Source organism: Rhea pennata, chromosome 19 (assembly GCF_028389875.1).
Source record: "Rhea pennata isolate bPtePen1 chromosome 19, bPtePen1.pri, whole genome shotgun sequence".
NCBI classification, from domain to species: Eukaryota; Metazoa; Chordata; class Aves; order Rheiformes; family Rheidae; genus Rhea; species Rhea pennata.
Genome location: NC_084681.1, coordinates 7,404,165 through 7,424,278, shown reverse-complemented (window position 1 = coordinate 7,424,278; position 20,114 = coordinate 7,404,165). Strand labels below are relative to the sequence as shown.

Here is a 20,114-nt window from a genome sequence, read left to right as displayed (position 1 = left end):
AGTTCTGGGCAGCCCGCCCTGGCCTTTGAGAGGTTCTATGCTTCTTTGCACTGCTATCTGGTTTCTTCCTATCCCCAACTCCTGTGTGCCTTCCAAAGCACCTTCCTCATTTTCTTTTATGTCTCTTCTCTGTAACTAACTTCCTTTCCTTTTGTCTTCAATAAGCCAAACTTCAGGAGGTTGGACTAGATGATCTCCAGAGGTCCCTTCCAACCTTACTGATTCTATGATTCTCCATGTGGCAAGGTCCAGTGCAGCTCTTCTTCCCAGCATCTCTAGGCCTGGGATCCTCACCTGTTCAGTTTGATTGGTCTCATTAGAGAGCTTGTTTCCCACTTAGTCATTGCCTCCCAGGGAGATTCCTTGTCTCTACTGGGTGAATTTTGTGTGTTTTTTTTTCCTGCCTGTCCCTTTGAGAGTTTTTGCCTTCCTGTGTGTTCATGGGGGGTGTACTTTCTCTTGCTGTGTTATACTACTGTTACTGTGTGCTCTTCTCTAATCCTGGATTGACAATACTCTTCAACATTTCTCACTTTTAGGGGGATGAAGATGATGAAAATGCCCGGCCGCTGGCTGAATCATTGCTCCTTGCTGTTGCAGATCTGCTCTTCTGTCCTGATTTCACTGTGCAGAGCCACCGGAAGAGCACAGTGGTAAGTTGGATCACAAGATTATCTGCATAGAGGCAGAAGATGGAGGGCACCCTAGAAGACCTGAGCAGTTTCCTGCAAATGGGCAGACAGGAGAATACTGTGTCATTGAGTTTGAGCATGTAGCAATTAACACTCTTTGACATTTTAGTTTGACTTTATGCCATTTGTGCCTTCTACAGCAGATATTTGATTTAAAACAATCCATCATCATTTTAACCAAGTCTATGACTAAAGCCAGGGCCCTTGTGCTAAAGGTAAATGATAGGACATCAAAGCAGCAGGATAACCTGTATTTGTAAAATCTATTGAGAACCTACAAAGAGAAAAAGCAGTGGAAATAAAAGCATTATTATGTCTTTATGCTTTGTGTTCAGAGCTTTTGTGTCTTGTCTGGTTGGAGGCTATCAAAGGTAAACCCTTGAGTTCTTTGGAGGTCGGTCTGGGGGATTCCTACATCAAAGAAACTTTTAAAAATGCCTCTCTTGGGGGAACAAAGGGAGCCTGTGGCAAAGTGAGCAGACACAAATGTGTGTTGATACAGGAAGCTTCTTTGTGCTTTGCCCTGCTTGAGATACTGCTGTGAGCATGGAACAGGCTGGGGAGAGCCACAGGAGCGAAGTGTTTTGGGACAGCTAAGTGAATCCTAACTGGAGTGGCTGTCACTTACCTGTGGCATTACAGCTCACCTCCTGGGAAAATGTGATTGTACTGGCAAACAACTGCTCTTCTGTTGCTCCCTGGAGAGCATAGACCTTTAGTACCTTGTTTCCACTGGCACGTGGTGCAGCCTAGGGATGGAAGCAGCTCTGTTTCCTGATTACAAGTGCTGTGACATAAATGAGTAAACAACCTCTGCTGTGTCTTTCCACCTCCTCACCCTCTTCCTATTGCTATAGCAAAGGCAAATGTATCCTGATCTCTGTGGTCTGTCTTTACTTCAGAGGAGTTCTCTGAAGCAGGAATATCCTACCAGTGCTAAAGACTGATTCTTAGGTATCTCCCCATCTCTCACTCCCTCTCCCTCACCTCGTGGCCCCTGCCATGTGTATTTATTGTAGGTCCAGTCTATAAACAAAATTGGGCAGCCCCTCTTTTTTGTATAGCTATGAGGTTAAGTGCTTTTTGTGTGTCTGGCTTTTTTTTTTTTTTTTCTTCTTTGAGAGAGAGAGGGCTAAACCACTGTGTACTTTGATGGCAAAATTCCTTGACAAACTTGAGTATTGAATAGTTGGCTCTATTTATCTGGATGGTGGAAATAGTTGAAATCCTTCACCTGGCGATGAAGGAGCAAGGTGGGATGAGAGCTATGCATGTGCTCAGGGTAGGTGGGAGTATGGCTGAAACAGATGGGAAAGCCCCCCACAGCACCTGTGACTTTTCTTCTGTCAACAGGCAGCCTGACTTTCCAGGGCTTTGCGCAAGTTGAATTAGGCAGTGGAATGGTGGATGCTCTGTGATCCTTTTTGTCTGTTGCTTGTAGCATCTGTGGCCTGTGCCTTGTTGTTTTCCTCTCCACATTTGGTCTGACCTGTGCTCTTGGGTCTGACTACTGGTTAAGGGGGGAGAGATGGGTAGAGCCACCTCATGCTCATGGCAGAACTACATATAGCCCCAGAGCCACAAATGGTGGTTGATGGTTCCTGAAGCAGAGCTGAGAAAGGAGGAAGAGTGACTGCTAGGATGAATGGGCAGAAGAGAGACCTGGCAGTGACTGGTACTCTTTTGCTGTTTGCTCTCCTCTTAAATCAGTTCTGGAACTATGGCTAGAGATTGGGCATTCCTCTGTCATGGGAAGCCTGTGCCTGTGTATTGTATCATTTACCTGCAAAAGCTGGGCTCTTTGAATGCATCAACACTTGCTGCTTTAGGCCTGGGCAAGTGCTATAATGATGCCTAGTAACTGTCTGTTAGGAGCTGTCTCCTCCTAATATTCATGTTCTCTTGCACATGGTAGAAATAGGTATATGGGTATAATTACATTTCTTTCCATGAGGTCTGTGCCTGACAGATGTTGAAGATTTAATTGTGGGGGAGATCTGGGGCACTCCAGTTTCAGAGAGTTGTTGTGAGGGACTGGGTGAGAAATCTGATTACAGGCAAGCTCCAAACTATCTGTAGGAGGTGAGTTGGAAGGCAGGAAAAGCCTGGATTGTGGAGGAGGTGCAGTTGCTCCTGTCTCAGCAGTAGCTGCTGTTGACACGCTGGTTTGTGGCAGTCATGGTTGGGGCACTAAGTGCATCTTGGCTGCTCTTGAGCCCCACTGTCCTGAGGTCAGTGCCTTTTTGGAATGAAGGGAGGTTATGCAATGGGAAACCAAAGCAATTAGGAACACAGTCCTCTGAGCTGCTTTTCCTGAGTGTGGAGAGGAAGAAAGACAGGCAGGAGAGTTTACTTAATTAAACCTCTGAAAAAACAGTCAAATTGTGCCAAGTGTCCTCGATGTGAGTACATTCATGTGGGCCTTTGCTCCCGGCTATTCGTGGGGTAGAAGCAGGTGATTTTTCAGTGCCTGTTTGTATCCTCTAAGCTGCTTCAAACCTGACCTGACTGACCATGAGAAAGGAGAAGGGTAAGCTGCTGGGGTTCATCTCCTCAGGCTGCAAAGCAATTGGGAGTCCTGCGAGGAGCTGGATCTCTTGGTGTCAGGTGACTCTTCCCAGCAGAGACACCTAGCATTGCTCCTTGGCATGCTAGAGAAAGGGCTTCATCCTGCAAAGATGCTCAGCGTGTGTTGAAGATGAGAGGTCCTCCCTCTGTGGTACTCACTGGCTGACCCTGGTGTGTCAGCCTGATGTCTGGATGCTCATCTGCTGTTTTTTTTTTTTTTTTTTTTTTGCCATTGCTAAGGAGAGGGGCTGAGCTGCCTTGGATGCCACTAGGACTGTCAAATTCTGCTCCTGTCTCCTGAACTCTGACCTCCTCCTTTCTTCCCATAGGATACAGCAGAGGATATCCACTCCATTGACAGCTGTGAGTACATCTGGGAGGCTGGCGTGGGCTTTGCGCATTCTCCACAGCCCAGCTACATCCATGACTTGAACAGGTAAGAGGATCAGCAAGGGCAGAATGGAAATAGGCTGGACTTGGGAGAGAGGGAGCTGTGGGAGGTGGTTTCTCTCTGCTTCTCAGGATATCAGTGATTTCCAAGGGTCTTTCTACTTGCTCCTTTCAGAGTCAACAGGGTTAGCAGCGCAAAGAAATTCCAGTCTTACTCTTAGATTGCAGACACTCCAACTCCCAGATCCCACTGCAAGAAGCAATGGGAGCTGGTAAAACGTTGCTGCTTTGAAACAGGCCGGGAACTCTGTGCTGTATTTCTTTTTCATAAAGTAGCAATTCTGCTTAATGTTTTGGGTCAGAGACAGCAGTGTTGCTTCAGAAATTAAACTGGATATCCAGGTATCTACTGGAAGTACTATGTAGCTGGGACTGAGCCTTCCTTAAGGGTTGTTGTGGTAAATGATTGTGCCACCTGTGCCCTGTCCCTGCTCCTGGATGACTCCAAGACTTGGCCTTTTTTCCCCTTCTTTCAGGACAGAGCTGCTTAAGCTTCTTTTGACTTGTTTCTCTGAGGCTATGTATTTGCCTCCCTCCTCGGACTGCAGCAATGCCAACCCTTGGGTGCAGTTCTTCTGCTCTACTGAGAACAGGTGAGAGTAGAGGGTGAGATGCTGAGTGCCAGAGGGAGAAGTATCTCCATATGCCTCCCAGGGAGGACATTGGCAATGGGTGACATTAGTACTTGCTCCCTCCAATATCCAGGGGCTCTTGTCAATGCATGGTGGCTTTCCTTGTCCTTTTTCTTTGGCCTTGTTTTACCTTACCATTAGTCTCTTTCCTTATTGAAAACTGTTCCTCGGCAGCAAAGGGAGGGATATGAGCACAGTGCTCAACAGGGTCTGATGAAGGACTGGTCCTTGTTGTGCAGGTCTCTGTTCCCCGGCGTGGATGCTGGTGCAACACTGCAGAGTGGGGTGTCTTCTGGTGCTCTATGGCGGCGGAATGCTGCCCTCTAGTGACGTTGTCCTCTCTGGGACTGTCAGCTCCCCAGGTGACATTTACCCATCTAGGGCAACGTAGTCCTGGCTAGAGGCAGCCAACTTAGTTTTCCAAAGTCTAGAGAGCTCTGAGGTTCTGTCTCCTTTTCCAGATGGTTGGACAGAATCCATGAAGAGGCAACTGCACCTCTTTCACCTTCCCTTTCCTTTCAGTGCAGGCCAGGAGCCCAGCCAGGAGATGCAGCGTTGGCTCTCATTTCTGTGTTGCTCGGTTCTGGGCCCTAATAGGTTAGCTGAATTAGAAAAGATGCTGGTGTTTTGTCACAAAGATGGAGCAATACCCAAACTCCTCCAAGTAATTCTTACAGACCTGAAGCGTGTTCAAATATGAGACCCGCTGTGAAGGTGAAGGCATAATAGAGCAGGGCCAAACTGTTGCAGTTGCCGAGCACGGAGCTGAGTTGAGAAGTCCACAGGGCTGGAGCAGTGGAGAGGCAGTCTGTACAGCTGCATGTTTGGCATGGTGCTGCACAGACTTTGCTTTTGCTCAGCTCAGCAGCTCTGATGCCCCTTTGTTGTGTGCTGAGCTAGTCTGTCTGCAGACTTGAGCTAGCTGGAGTCTGTCTGTACCTGCTGTACCTGTGTACCTGCAATCATGATTTGCTGCCCTCCCTCTGTCCTGCTGTGTTTGAAATGTGAGCTTGGCCCTTCCTTTCTCTCCCCAAGGCATTGCCTTTTGCTCACTGCTCCTGCTTCCTGAGAACGTTTCCTCCTCCCTAGACATGCGCTCCCGCTCTTCACCTCGCTCCTGAACATTGTCTGCGCCTACGACCCGGTGGGGTATGGCATTCCGTACAATCATCTGCTCTTCTCCGACTACCGTGAACCCCTGGTGGAGGAGGCAGCCCAGGTGCTGATTGTCACCTTGGACTATGACAGCTCCACTAGTTCGAGTCCCACTGTGGATGGCACTACCACTGGCACAGCCATGGATGATGTGGATGTGAGTGACACTGGGACCTTTCTGTGCAGCTCTCCTGAACGCCTCTCTCTGTGGTGGTTTTATGTCATCTTGCATTGAATGTTGACCTGTAGAGCCCAGCCACACTCCTCTTCCTTGCAGTCTGAAGTCTCTTATCTGCTTGGTGGCAGAACTAACCCTTATATGTATTTCTCTGCTGTCAAGTGCTCTAGCCCGGTCCTATAGGACATTAAAGAGCCACAAATGACCAAACCACTTGATTTTGATCACTGTTTTGAATCGGTATCATGTAAGCAAAAAGTCCTTAACTTTACCAGTCCCTTGAGGTACCCTGTTTCCTGGATTAATTCCATTTTAAAACTGGATTATTCAGAGAAGAAAGCTGAAGTGAGAGACATCAGCTGCCAAAGCCAGTAGCTAAGCTTGACTGCCTGAATCTGTCCTGTTGCCAATAAGCATTTTATTCATTTTCTTTAAATGCAGCCTCCAGGACCAGACAATCTATTTGTGAATTATCTCTCGAGAATACACCGAGAAGAGGTAAAGTGCTTGTGTAATGAACTGCTTCCTATCTGGCTTCATATTGATTGCACTAGCCCTGGGCCCACCACAGTTTTTTCTGGTCTGTCAACAGGATTTCCAGTTCATCCTGAAAGGAGTGGCCCGCTTGTTATCAAACCCTCTTGTCCAGACCTACCTGCCAAACTCTGCCAAGAAGATCCAATTCCATCAGGAGCTCCTTGTCCTCTTCTGGAAACTCTGTGACTTCAACAAGGTGTGGGTCTGCTTATTGTTGAGCTTTACCTCTCCTTGCCTGTTGCTAAGAGCTTGATGTGGCTCTGGCTAGATCAAGTCCTGGCAAAGGCTTGTGCAATCCACAGAAGGGTTGACAGGAAATCTGTGGTACTAGGGTCAGCTGTGCTTTCTTTCCCAGGTGGGCTGTGGGGCCTGGCCCCAGGGAGAGCTTGTGAGAGGGGTCGTAGCTCCTAAAGATCAGTGCCTGAAGTAGATGCAGGAGCAAGTGTTAAAACAACTCTTCAAGTAACATGGAAATAAAAGGCTGGTGTCTGTACCAGCCTTTCTAACAGCCTTGAGAGACTGGTTAGGTTAAAGCTACCTTGCCTTGAGTCCTGTGGATAGTGGAGGAAACCAAATATGCTTGTAGTTGTCTGAAATCCTCCCCTTTCTTCCAGAAATTCCTCTTCTTTGTGCTGAAGAGCAGTGATGTTCTTGACATCCTTGTCCCAATCTTGTATTTTCTCAACGATGCCAGAGCAGACCAGTGTAAGTTGGTTATTTTCAACAGCTGGGGCCATCTGTGCTTAGTAGTTAAGCTAGAATGCTTTTAAGATGCTTCCTCTCTGCTGTTCAGTTGTAATTGTGGTTTGAATGCATATTCGTAGTTATCTACAGGCATGAAGCAAGTGGAGTGTTTCAGTTAGCTGAATGTTAAATTTTGTAGTGGGCTAGAAGCAGGACATGATCTGTACCATAGCAGAGGGGAAGAGAGATCCTTAGCACATACTAACCTGTTCGAGTCCTTAGGTCTAAAACAGTGTACTTCCTGTGAAGAGGAAGAAATGAGTGACTTGCTCTTGCCTGGGTGTAAATCAGGCATAACTCCATCGCTGAGTGGTAGGAGAGGAAGTCGAATCTTTCCCACTAGGATGTTGATTCTACATCAAGAACTTTTAATGAAGAAAAGCATAATCCGTGTGAGATTTACGTTGTACTGACTTTATAAACATGCTCAAGATAAATGGTGGTACTGGAGGTGGAGAGAGCTCTGTGTGAGATGCCCCTTATAAGGATGCTCTGGTCCATGCAATTTCTCTTTCAGTCATAGTGTTTCTTATTTCTCCTCTGTGCCAGCCTCATCTTTCCAGGAGCCCACAGACCTCACCACAATGTCTTTGTTTCCGCAGCACGAGTGGGCTTGATGCATATTGGGGTGTTTATCCTCCTACTCCTCAGTGGGGAGCGTAACTTTGGCGTTCGACTGAACAAGCCGTATTCTGTGCGAGTGCCTATGGACATCCCTGTCTTCACAGGGACCCATGCGGATCTGCTCATCATAGTGAGTACAGCATTAGCACTCTTCTTCTGTCCCTTCTCATTCCTCTTTCGTACCCCCCCAACAACTTTTCTTCCTCTTGCATCAGTATATTGGTCCTGCCTAGGTTGCAAGTCCACCAAGTAGCTAGGAAGTATGTGAGATACATCCGAGTGCTAGTGGGATCTTTGCCTCTTGTTAATCTGAGGTGATGTCTGTCAGGGGACATGTCATACAAATGATCCCAAAGAACATGATTTGAGATGGTGTTGGACTGATACCTAAAGGAGGGTCTGGGGTGGGAGGGATGGGTGATGGGTCTCTAGTGGGCCTGATTTACAGGTGGGGAAGGCAAGAGTTATGTTGCATTGCCAGTGTAACTAGGGTTGTGTGAAGCACATCTGTCAGAGTGGGGGCAGCAGTGATGCCAAGCTCTGCCCCACAGCTTTGGGCTGCTGCAAGATTTCATTCATTCTAAGTCAGTAGTGCTGAGTGTCACAGCAGTGTCAACAAACAGAGCCCTGCAGCTGGCAGTGCCTGCTGCAGGTAGCAGCTCTCCTGGCATGTCAATACTTGTTTCAGACCAGAAATTCTCAGCAGCTTCTGATAAGCCTCCAGAAGGAGATTCCCATTAGAAGGAGTAGAAGGAAATCCACCCACCAGGACTATTTTTGGTGCTATCTGTTTTGCTATTACTTTCCATTAATTTTAGATCATCCCTATATTCCCATTATGCTATAGGCTTCCTCTAAGGGAATACCTACCAGAGAGGGGAAGGGCAAGGTTGGAAGTGTCTGAATTGGTTGTGGGGCAGTTGTCTTTCCATGTCTGAGGGTGTAGTTCAGAAATGTGGGACAAATATTTGAGCTGGATGTTTGTACTAAAATCAAATATGAAATCATTAGCTCCTTGGCATTTCAAGCAGCTGTCATTAGGATTCAGAGTCAACACCCATTAGAGATGAAGAGGATAGTTCTTACTTCCTGGTGTGTGTGTGTTGGGGGGGAGCTAATCAGACTATCTGTGCACTCTGGAACAACTCACAGTTGGTTTCTCTTTGTGATATTGTAGAATCTTAATCACATTCCTAAAGGATTCCTAGGAAATGAAAGCTTGCACTCCTGGAGCGCAAGTCTGCAGTGAGAGCAACCTTTCCCACCTGTGTAATTGTGCAGTATGCAGGGCCCTGCCTGGGAAGGAATGGTGTCAGGAAGTGATTAGTGTGGAGGTGGCACGGGTTTTGGTCGAGAAGGTGCTTTCAGCAGGGTACTGGCACTCCCCTTGTTCAAGAAATCCTTCCTTGCTCTAGGTCTTTCACAAGATTATAACCAGTGGGCACCAGCGGCTACAGCCTCTCTTTGACTGCCTGCTGACCATCGTTGTGAATGGTAAGTGCCTGGCTATGCAGTGTGAAACAGCCTGTAGAGGGGTCAGCTCTGTCTGCTTTCACTCTCCTCCCTGTGTCCGCTTCTACTTCTGCCCCTTAGCATTCTGCCCCAGAGGCCGCTGCTGGAAATGGGGACCCTCAAGGCTGGAGGTGCCTGCTCAAGATGAGCTCTGCCTGCAGGAGTGGTGCTTGGGCTTAGACAGGCAGGTCAGCGAGGGGGACAGAGGGATCCCCGGAGCCCCTCTGGGGTGGCCATAGCCCATGCAGCCTGGTGAGGATGGTGGCAGTGCTGTCCCTTTCCAGCAGGGAGTGCCACCTCCCTGCAGTGCCAGTGGCCTCCTCTGAGTCTAGTGGGTGTCTGGGTGATTCGGGTTGTGCGGGCCTTTTAGCGAATGCATCAAACAAAATGTTCCTAGTCTAAAACTGCACAATAAGATTTTAAAAATGGAAAAGCCTGCTTTTGTTAGATGGTAGCCCTGTTTAACCTTTCTCATATTTGGAAAAGTTTCTGTGGAACCCCACTGAGCTCAGATACTCCATGAGGCTTTCCTGAAAGTGGAGGATGGGCAGGCAGTAAGAGGGGCGTTTTTAGTAACGTTGTCCCTGGATTATTTCTCTGGTTTTCATTTCTTTGCCATCCTTAGTGTCTCCATACCTGAAGTCTCTCTCCATGGTGGCTGCTAACAAGTTGCTACATCTCCTGGAAGCTTTCTCCACCACCTGGTTCCTGTTCTCTGCTGTCCAGAACCACCATCTTGTTTTCTTCTTGCTAGAAGTTTTCAACAACATCATTCAGTACCAGTTTGATGGTAAGAGACTGGCTGCTCTATTTAGTGGCTTTTTACTGATGTATTCTAACAGAGCGTGAGACTGAAGTTCAGAGAAATCCAAACTGATGAGAGAGAGGGAGAAGTGCAGAAACCAGCTGTATAGAGACTTGTCTAGGATTGAGAAGCTAGTTAGGAAGAATATCCAGTGTTGAGTTCTGACCCAGACAGGCTGGATTAGAGCAAAATGAAATGGCAGCTAGTTATCAGCGTAGGCTCTACCTCCTGTAGACCAGAAGATAAGACTTGAGATGGGTAGATGGGAAATGTTGGGAAAGTTCAGTGCTCACTAATGCTCAAGTTGTAACTGACTGGGTGCTGCTGTGAAACTGCTCACATTGCTCAGCTTTGTAGGTGAGGGAACAAAACAACTTCCATCTTGTTAAAAGTTTAAGTGCTTCTCAGCTCTGCTCTGGCAGTCTCTGCAGGTGAAGGTCAAACAGCCCTGTCTGAACAAAGTTTCAGCACTTCCAGTGTTTCCTGGAAATGCCTTATCCTTTCCCTCTTGAAAGCATGACAGTCTTGGAAATAGAGTGTGAGGTCCCTTAGCCTGCTGGGAGCTCTTACTTCTCCTTGCTCAAAATTCAATATTGTGCTTTAAAACTGCAAGCAAGGAGCCATTCTACTTCTCTAATGGACAACTAGGAAGTGGTGGTTGCCAGATCTTAATACAGCCTTTGTGGCTGTGGCTTGTAGTTTATTTTAGGGTACAGTTTCATTCTGTTTCCTGCCACCTCACCTTACAGATGGCAAGAATTTCACCCCCTCCTCCCCCCCCCCCCATTTCAAGCCTATTCCTCCTTGGGAGGGGTGCCCCGAGCTCTTTGTTGAAGATGGAGGAATGTTGAGTCTTGAATGGCAACCTTTTCCTCTGAAACATGTACTAATGGAGTTTAAACCGTCCCTTTTCTTCTTGGAAGTTTGAATGTCACTTTCTAAGCCTTTTTTCCAGTCATATGTCTTCCAGTTTAGGAAGGATTTCAGAATTTCTTGTATTGCTTTGTAATGGATAAGAGGACACACGACTCTGCTCTCTTTTCCTTGTGCCATTGCCTTTATGGGTGGAAGCATGGTTCTTGGAGCTTGCAGAATCTTCACCATCATGCTTAGCGTTATCATGTTCCCATTGACTTAGAATACATTGCCAGGGCTCTTTGTTTCTTCTTTGCTCATTTTGTTGCCGTGGTTCCCAGGGAACTCAAATTTGGTCTATGCTGTTATCCGCAAGCGGAATGTATTTCACCAGCTGGCCAACCTGCCTACGGACTCGCAGTCCATCCAGAAAGGTCTGCAGCGCAAGAAGAAAACTCCTGAGCCTATTTCTCGCACCAACTCTCAGGATGGGGTCTCCATGGAGGGGTCGCGGCCTGCTGCTCCTGCTGAACCAGGAACGTTGAAGACAAGTTTGGTGGCTACTCCAGGTCAGCCTTAGTTTATCTTTATAACATGAGAGAGGGTTGTTTGTGAGATACAGCAGGGACTCGCCCTTTCAATGGGTGTGAGAGAGATTAGGAGCTTTCAACTATGAATGACACATTGCTCTTCAGTCTTAGTTTCAGGTAGAGCTTGCCCAAGCTGATCAGTCAGGTGTAAGTAAAGCACAGTGAGCTTCTCTCCTCTCAGACTAAGAGTGTTCACGTGGCCTTTTGTCCCAGTTCTGACCTCTTGCCTCAGTTTAACTATATCCTTGTGAATTTGTGTTCCTGTTACAGCAGGGAGTGTTTTCCCAGAGACAAACCAGCTCCTTTGGGGTGGTGAGATCAAGGCTAATCCTTGCTTTCCCTGGTGACAGGAGAGCATTTCAAATGTCAGCAGTTGCACAGGGTGCCTGTGTAACGCAGGGCAGAAAAGAACACCGAACTTTTAAGCATATTTAACTCACTTGTGCTTCTAAACTTCTTCCCTGTTGAACACAGGAATCGACAAGCTCACAGAGAAGTCACAGGTATCAGAAGATGGGACCATGCGTTCGCTGGAGCCTGAGTCTTTGCAGCCTTTACCAGAGGGTAACCCACCCTCAGTTGTGAATGATGGGGAGCCCTGGAGTGGGGTAAGACTGGATACTCCCCTAGTGTTTAGGGAACATCTGGGCTTTGTGTAAAATGAACTAAAATGGGGGATTTTGGAAAGAGAGATCTGGTGGGCCCACAGAGGAAGGCACCATATTAGAGACAATATGCACACCCAAGCTGTGCTGGAAAACATTGTAGTTTGAAAGCAGTGTTGCATCATTATGGGTGTTTCCTGCCTGTGCTAGTGACACAAGAGCTGGGACACAAGGGCCTTTCTCTGTCTTGAAGTTGCTGATGGAACAACAAGTGCACAGATGCAAAGGGATTTGTTCTTGATTCAGAGACTCTCAACTCAAGTCCTAACTACTTCCCTTCCCTCCCCACCCCCCCCCCCCCCGCCTTTCTGGGATGGAGAACTCGTCCAGCATCTTCTGGCTTGCTGATGTTGTGAAGAACAGGTTCCCACATGGGCTTTACTGAGATGCTGCCTTCAGATTGGTTGCTGCTTGGCCATCTAGATGAGACTGAGGCTCTGTGGTCCGTGCATTGAGGCTGCACTGGACTCCCGTGCTCTGGTAGAGGTGTCAGCCTCCTGGCATTTGCAAATTTCCTATATCAAGAGCCATAACATAGCTATTTTCCAATTTCAAAGGAGCAGTTGTGTTTTAATGCTTTCTGTTAACTCCTCAGTCTGTCTTTTCCTGTCCAGTATTACAAGCCCTCGGGCTGTCTTCTAAGAAGCTTCTCCCGAGGGCTGTTCTATGTGTGCCCTCCTTCAGCAAGGCCACGTTTATGCACAGAGCATTGTGTCATGGCTCTGCCTAAGCATTTGTTGTCTACTGAGCCATTTGGTTGGAGGGAGAACATTGCATTGCTTCCTACAAGGAGCCATGACTGCCCTATGGTAAAAGATACAACTTTTTTCTTAATTTTCTGTGGAAAGTTAGGCCAAGTTGACACACCTGCTCTTGCCAGAGGAGGAGCAAATTGGGCAAGGAGTAGTGGAATGGGATGTGTTTTACCACAGGTCCTATGGACTATGGTGCTACAATCTGTTTTGCTCTGGAAATGTTTTTGGCTGAGTCAGCACTGCAGAATTGGGGTGCAAATGCAAATGTCCTGGAAAACAGATGAGGCTGTGGAGCATGTTGTTTAGGAAGTGTATCAAGATGATCTCAGCTTTTCTTTAAAAGTTGCTTCCTCCTTTTTTCCCTTTTTAGAGATGACTCTGGAAAGACAAACTGGTTTGTTTTCCTGTGAAGTTTGTGAGCTAGTCATAGCCCTTGTCCTAGTGGCTATCTGGCTGGGGATTGGCACTGCCAGTGAGGCCACATGTAGCCTGCTGTAGTCTTCCTTACACTTGCCAGCTGTCTGTGTACATGACCTATGCAGGGGGATGTTAGCAAGGGCATCATGAATAGCAGAGCAAGCCAAAGACTTATGTTCTACCCCTGTGCCCTAATGCTTTCTGTAGTTCTATCTGTGTGGGGGGGTGTGCGTATGCACACACACGTGTCCGCACATGAGTCTTTGGTCCTAGTCAAGCAGATAGTTGCCCATTGGTTGTCCCACCTGGCTCCAGCAGTGCTGTTTGCATGTCTGAATGTTTGTGGAACCAGGGCCAAAAAGCAGATAGGATGTGAAAGGCAGTAATGCACTTAGTGTGGGATAGGGTGTGGGGAGAATTGTCACTGCTATCGCATGGTGCTTCAGATAGTACGCGCCTGTTTCTAGGGATCATTATCTTTCAGACTTTCTGAACATGATTTTTCTGTGCTCCATTCTGTCTCCAAGCTACTGAGTTAAGAACTTGTTGTGTATATTTTAGGACCCCAACCCTTATGACTGATTTAAGTTTCTTCTCTGATCTGTTGCAATGCTCTCCGCTTACTAGTCATAACCATTTCAAAAGCATCTTGTGAAGTGCTCAATAGCCCTCACATTTCACTGTAATGCTATCTCATGTCTCCTAAAAGTGTCAGCTGGCTGCCAGTGTTTGGATAGCAGCTGGGAAGGGGTGGGGGCTGTGGGAGAGAGAGGAGGAAAGAGGAAGAGGGTGTGGTCACCTGAAGGAAATCAGGCGGTTTTATGTATTTATGAATTTTATTTTTAGAAGCTTGATGGGAACATTTTACTGAAGCTGAACTGGCTGAATGATAGGTTGTAACTGCAAATATTGCAAAATGATATTGATTAGATTTTGAAAAAAATGGAATTAACAGAAGATGTTTTGAGATGGGCACAAACAGCCCCCCCCCCCCCAGTACTCAGTATCCCTTTAGGTCTCAAAACCTGTGGTCTTTATCATAAGACGTAGCTTAATCTCTGTACTAGAAGAAAGAATCATGCCTGAACCCCCTTTTATGAGTTCCATTTAACTGTCCCAATACAGATTTTTCCAGCAGAAATGTCAGTGGTGGTGGATGGAGTCGTAACCTTACTACGGGGTCACACAGCTTATCCTCCATCAAAGATTGCCACTTACTGGGTCAAGGCAGGTAGCTTTGGGGAATGATGGGCTGGTAGGTCTGATCTGTTCTAGGAACAGGCTGAGCTGTCTTGCGCAGGAGTGCTCTGGAAAGCTAAGGGGGAATAGTATAACTGAGCAGAGAATGGGTTGTATTTCTTGGTCTTATCTGTGATTTTTGTATTGATAGGAGGCATCGCAGCCCCGACGGGATCGAAGGCGTCTCTCTAGTGCATCCTCTAGTGGGCAGTGGACCCCAACGCCTGACTGGGTAAGGGAAGCTGGACAAAGGAAATAAATAATAAGGAAAAGAGTTGTGGCAGAAATACATTTTTTCTGAAGCAGAGACTTCCCAAGATGCAGGTTTCTTCATGGAGAATACCTTTGACTTATAGTGAACTTCTAGAGTTTTGACCACCTGTGAAGAAGTATTTTGTTTCTGTTTTAAACCGATGACCCATTGAGTGTCTCTAATCTAGTGCTGCCTGATTTGGTGAATAGTTGTTGTGCATTTAGCTTATCCACCACTTTCATGATTTTTGCAAACGTCATTTGATGTGAGACAGTGGAGGTAAACACAGAAAACTACTATTGCCGACTGTGCACTGACTTCCTTGTGGGCTTCTCCACTCACAGGTGATGTCTTGGAAGTCAAAGCTGCCCCTGCAGACAATCATGCGACTCTTACAGGTGCTGGTCCCTCAGGTGGAGAAGATCTGCATTGACAAGTATGTACATTTTGGGAGAGGAAGGACTGTGCAGTGTAAAGAGCTCTGAAATTGGTAGTTTAATGATTTGGAGGGCCTCTAGGGGAAATCAGGCTAGCAAATCTAACTTACTCATTTCTGTTTTATTAGAAAATATAATTGAAAGCACTGCAACTTCAGCAGAGGAGATATTATGCCACTTGCCAAGGTGGTTGTTTTTGTGGTGCCTTCTCAACTCCTCTTTCAGTGGAGGGAATGTGCGTTTATGGTGGTCAAGGTCACTGGCACTGTGTGTGTGCACATGTATGCATATGTGAATTTGCTTAAATAGATGCCTTTTGCTGCAGCAGTTCTGGGCAAGTAAAATGAAGAATTAATAGAACTTCCTTTTTCTTTTTTTCCTTCTATTTAGATATAAATGTTTTGAAACAAGATGGGTGAGATTCAGTTTGAGAATAAACACCTAAATGTAGGCATCTGAAGGTGTTTGTGTGCACACGAACTAGATGTTAATGCCCTCTTTATAGTCACTTGAGAGCCAGTTATTTCTGTCGGTGAAGCCTGGAGACCAATTTTGCTGTGGTCTCTTTAAATTCTATTGAGTATATGTCTTTTGACATGGGAATAAAAATGGGAAAGGGAGTAAAAATGTGTAGTTCAGAGGCAGAAAGATGCACTTAAGTGCCTAAATATGTGGGACATACCAAGGATACTCCTGTTCAATCTCTTTACAGGGGTCTCACAGATGAATCAGAGATCCTCAAGTTCTTGCAGCATGGCACATTGGTGGGGCTGTTACCTGTCCCTCACCCCATCCTCATTCGCAAGTACCAGGCTAACTCAGGCACTGCCATGTGGTTCCGGACCTACATGTGGGGCGTTATTTATTTGAGGTAAACCAGCTGGGTACAGTCTAACGTAGTCATTTTATAACCATTTTTATAGTCCAGAGTGTTGCATGCACTTGGCCAGCTCTAGGCAGTCTCATATTTAGAGGACAGAAATACGTCTTTCAGCTGGAAATGACTAGGGTGAATTAGTTGCTCTGAAACTTTGAGCTGGAGGCAAGCAGAGAGCACTGCTTGTTCGGGAACTGGCAGCTTTTCTATTCCCTGTTGTTGCTTAGAAGGGATAGTACGGAGATTTAATGCAAAGCTCTGGCTTTGTGGGATGTAGAAGTTGTCATTCCTTTAAGGACCATTGTCTCTCAACCAGTGATTTCGTCTTCTGCAAAGATGTTCTGCATAGCCAATCCTATAACTCTGGTGATAGGATTTGAATTCCATGTACCTGGTCACAGAGAATAAAGTAGGTCTTGTCTTTCTCTCCCAGGAATGTGGATCCCCCTATCTGGTATGACACAGATGTGAAGCTGTTTGAAATTCAGCGGGTCTAAGAGAGCACTTACCTCTGCTGAGAGAAATACACTGGATCTAAGGACTTTGCTGTGTGCTGCTTCATCACAGCTATTCCTGCATTTCACGTCCAGCTGAGAGACCAAAAGGACAATCACTTCATTTACCTCCCTGTCATTTTAAGCTTTAATTTGGATCTGCTTGGGCATCCCTCCTTCCAGCTCACTTCTCTTCCCTTGCCTTTCACCATGAACCTTGAGTGAAAGATGTCTAAGGCATCATCCACTCTTGTGGCTGCACTAGAAATCTGACTGTTCTTAGCTCTTCTGTTACTCTTTTGCTCCTTGATTCGGTTTGGAAGCCAATGTGACCCTGTCCTTTCTCAGGTCAGAGTCAACATTTAATTGAAAAAGACTGACTGTAAATTGGGTGCAAGAGAGAAGCTGCTATTCCTGCAGGAGATGGGGTTTTGGAAACTTGTAGTTATCTCCATGTGACTTCATAAAGTTTCCAGGGTATCCCTTCTGACTGCAGGTATCTCTCTGGTATCTCAGTTGTACACTGGTGATGAAACCTTTCCCAGTCAAATGAAAGGAGGAGCTGCTGACAGATCTCTGTTCTTGTCTCACTTCTGAATCTCTACTCCTTTCTTGGAAAGCTGCTTAAGGGATTTTGTAGTAACTAGTGCTTCAGTATGGTATGAGAAGCTCTTCTTTGGCTTCCTGGCCCACTAGCCTGTCCTTTATGGTGGACTGTAGAGTGTGTGTCACTTGAAAAAGCACATTTTGATCCATGTGAGCATGCAGGGAGGAATGTGCTGGCTTGGTGGGAGCAAGAAGGAGGGACAGAAGTGTTAAGCTCTAATAGGCTTCTCCAGTTCACTCAAAGGACAGTGTCACTTGGGTTTGGAAGGAGCCATAATCTGTCATCTTTGCCTGGCAGGTTGGTGCGATGTGGGGAGTAGGAGGGTCTTTTGCATGCTACAGTCTAGAGCAGTGAGGGAGGCACTCAGGGAAGCTGTAGGAGGAATTTGGAAGTTGCAGGAGGAAAAGCATCTCCATGCCACTGCTGAGGCAACATTGGATTCTTCAGGGCATTTTGCTAGTGACCAGGTTATCAGATCTTGAATGTATTGGCTCCCAACACGCAAAGTCTGAGAAGCCAGAGGAAAGATTAGTGGGAGACTGACTGTTGCTGGCCTGGTTCAGCAGCTCAGAATTGCACATTGATAGGTGGAGACATTCTGGGATTGGAGTCAAATTTGATGCCCTCCTGGAGGGCTACTGTCTTAGACTTGTGTGGTCTTTGGGCAATGAAATGTGAGAGGGTCCTGCCGTGAACCGAGACCTTTCTTTCTCCACCAAAGCTTAGTCCTTGGTGCTCTGGGCTTCAGGCTCTCAGAAGAATCACTGATTATGGGACATTTGCCATAGCTTAGAACTGGTGAGATCCCTCCGTGAGAACTGTTCTCACACCCTTAAGTAAGGGGGACAGGTATGGCATTCCCTTTTGTATCTTCTGACCCTTGCCTAAGTTTTTGAAGTAGAGCTATAGCAACATGACTGCCTTTCCTCTCCTAGAGAGAGTGCTGCTTTATTTTACTGATGGCTCTTAATGGTTTGTAGTCGAATGGTTTCCTCCTTTTGGCGCTGAGAGTGGACTGCAGTCCCTAGCTGACAGCCTGAATTGTTTTTCTGAAGGATATGAAATATGTGAAATAGAAGGAGGTTATTTTCCCCTTCCCCTCCCCAATCTGCAATCCACTTTGCCATCTGCCACTACTTCCACCTGAACTTCATCTCTGTTTAGATGTGGACAGGGCGAGGTCTCTGTTTTGCTTGAGAAATCTCTTGTATTTAAGAATGTGATTTGGTGGGGCCAGCCTCTGATTGTACGGCACTCGCGCCTCGCAGCTGGAATGGGCCATGCTGTGTCCCATGCGCTTGCCTCTTCCCTCCCATGGATCTGCTGGTTCTCATGATCTTTTCCGTCTGCTTTTCTGCTTTGTTTCTCTGTGAGTTCCTCTGGAATTTTTTTTTGTTTGTTTCTTGGTGTTTGGTGTCTGATCTTTGTTCTGTGGAAATCAACTTGCACTGTAAACTATTTGCTTATTTACAGAGAGAAAGATAAAGATTATCTGAAACATGCAGTTGGTTGCTTATTTTTTTTTTCCCAGAGAGTTTTATAATCTTGTTTGTCTTGTGCCTGGGTGATCTTGTGCTATTAGGGGAACATGTACTAGCTTCCTTTGCAATGTATGGGGTTTTATTTCTTTTTTTTTTTAATCAAAAATGAACATTGCACTCTGGAAAATGAGTCTGAACTGTGTGTTTTTGGCTCTTTCTGTGCTGTGGAAAGGAGACATCATCAAAGGCACCTGCCTCAAAGGAAATGGAAAACAAACTAGATGAAACAGGACCAAGTCTCCTGACTTCGTGAAGCCTTGTGCAGTTGAGATTCATAAAATAGTCACCCTGGCCCTAGGTGAGCTCAGAGTGGTTCACAGATGGCAAATGACAAAGGATGGTGAGAACAAGTGGGCCCCTGGGGTGACGTGGCTATGTCTGCTTCAGTAGTCATAGCTTGCTCACTTTTCACTGAGCATTCAGATTACTGCACTCAGCACTGCTGTTGATCATGTGGAGTAGCTGTGGCATAGCAATTTTAATTGCATGCGGACTGTGTGTTCGTGATTTTGCCCTTCTCCTGGGTGTTCACAGAAAGCAGACCCAGTCCAGAGCTCGAGTTGTGTAGAACTGGAACCCTCCTTAGGGAAACGGCTGAAACTCTGGTGCCTCAGGATTCCATTTTCAGAGGAAACAGTCCTCTTTAGGATAGAAGACTGTCTCCTTTGTTGCCTGTTGTGGTATTTCTTACCTTCATTTGCCATGTTAAAACTGGGCATTGTCGGGAGAGGACAGAGGGCTATGGCTGCTTATTTGATTTACAATGACTGTTTGTAAATCAGCTATAAGAGTTGGAGCTGGTGAGCCTCGTTTCTGTTCATGCTCATTAGTTATTTGGGTAGTTCATCCTGTTCCTATAGAGATCTCAAGCAAGCTTCTTTCTCATACATACCTGTGCATAGTACTTATGGGACTTCATATTTATACCTCAGTGGGAGACCTCCACAATCATTTGTTCAGTGGAGGCTCACTAGCTTTAAGCAAACTTTTCTACCACAGGTGAAACCCAGGTCATGGGTTAGCCCATGAAGTACATCATTCCTTGTCCCCAAGCTGTCAAAAAATAGGGAGAAGGTTTGAGCTCCTATTTATCATTTGAAAAGGCCAGACCTTGGCACAAATCTGCTTTGGATCCTTTGGTACAAACTGTGAATTGAGAATAATAATTAACTTTATTGGAGTCTGATTTATCCACTTGTTACTTCTTATGACATGTCTATTGACACAGGCCTAAGTAAAAGCATTTATTGGGCAAAGTTCATCAAAGTTCATGCTTGTGCTATCATTCTTGCTTTTAGCCTTAAATGAAGGAAGGTGTCCTAGCCTGAATGCTGAATCGCAAGGACAGTGGGATGTGTGTGGTCAGAAGTTTCTAGCTCTCATCAATGTTCCTGTGTTGGGGGAGTTTGCTTCTCTGAGACTGGAGTGAATGGAAGCCATTGTTAGGCTCTGATCCTCACTCCTTCTGGGATTGATTTATGGAGGAA

General features: G+C 46.3%; 1 protein-coding gene across 2 annotated transcripts in view; it reads left to right on the top strand.

The window, feature by feature from the left end:
- Positions 1-18,739, top strand: part of HID1 (HID1 domain containing) — a 31,388-nt gene extending 12,649 nt beyond the window's left edge. For both annotated transcript variants that reach the window (XM_062591933.1, XM_062591934.1), the window contains 16 exons: positions 540-653; positions 3,590-3,696; positions 4,187-4,303; positions 5,432-5,654; positions 6,117-6,173; positions 6,268-6,408; positions 6,827-6,917; positions 7,559-7,710; positions 8,996-9,074; positions 9,718-9,882; positions 11,094-11,321; positions 11,817-11,950; positions 14,570-14,650; positions 15,016-15,107; positions 15,821-15,979; positions 16,419-18,739. In XM_062591933.1, coding sequence (XP_062447917.1) covers positions 540-653; positions 3,590-3,696; positions 4,187-4,303; positions 5,432-5,654; positions 6,117-6,173; positions 6,268-6,408; positions 6,827-6,917; positions 7,559-7,710; positions 8,996-9,074; positions 9,718-9,882; positions 11,094-11,321; positions 11,817-11,950; positions 14,570-14,650; positions 15,016-15,107; positions 15,821-15,979; positions 16,419-16,482 — 2,004 coding nt within the window. In that variant the 3' untranslated portion in view covers positions 16,483-18,739. The remainder of the gene's footprint in view (positions 1-539; positions 654-3,589; positions 3,697-4,186; positions 4,304-5,431; positions 5,655-6,116; positions 6,174-6,267; positions 6,409-6,826; positions 6,918-7,558; positions 7,711-8,995; positions 9,075-9,717; positions 9,883-11,093; positions 11,322-11,816; positions 11,951-14,569; positions 14,651-15,015; positions 15,108-15,820; positions 15,980-16,418) is intronic.
- The last annotated feature ends 1,375 nt before the right edge of the window (positions 18,740-20,114 follow it).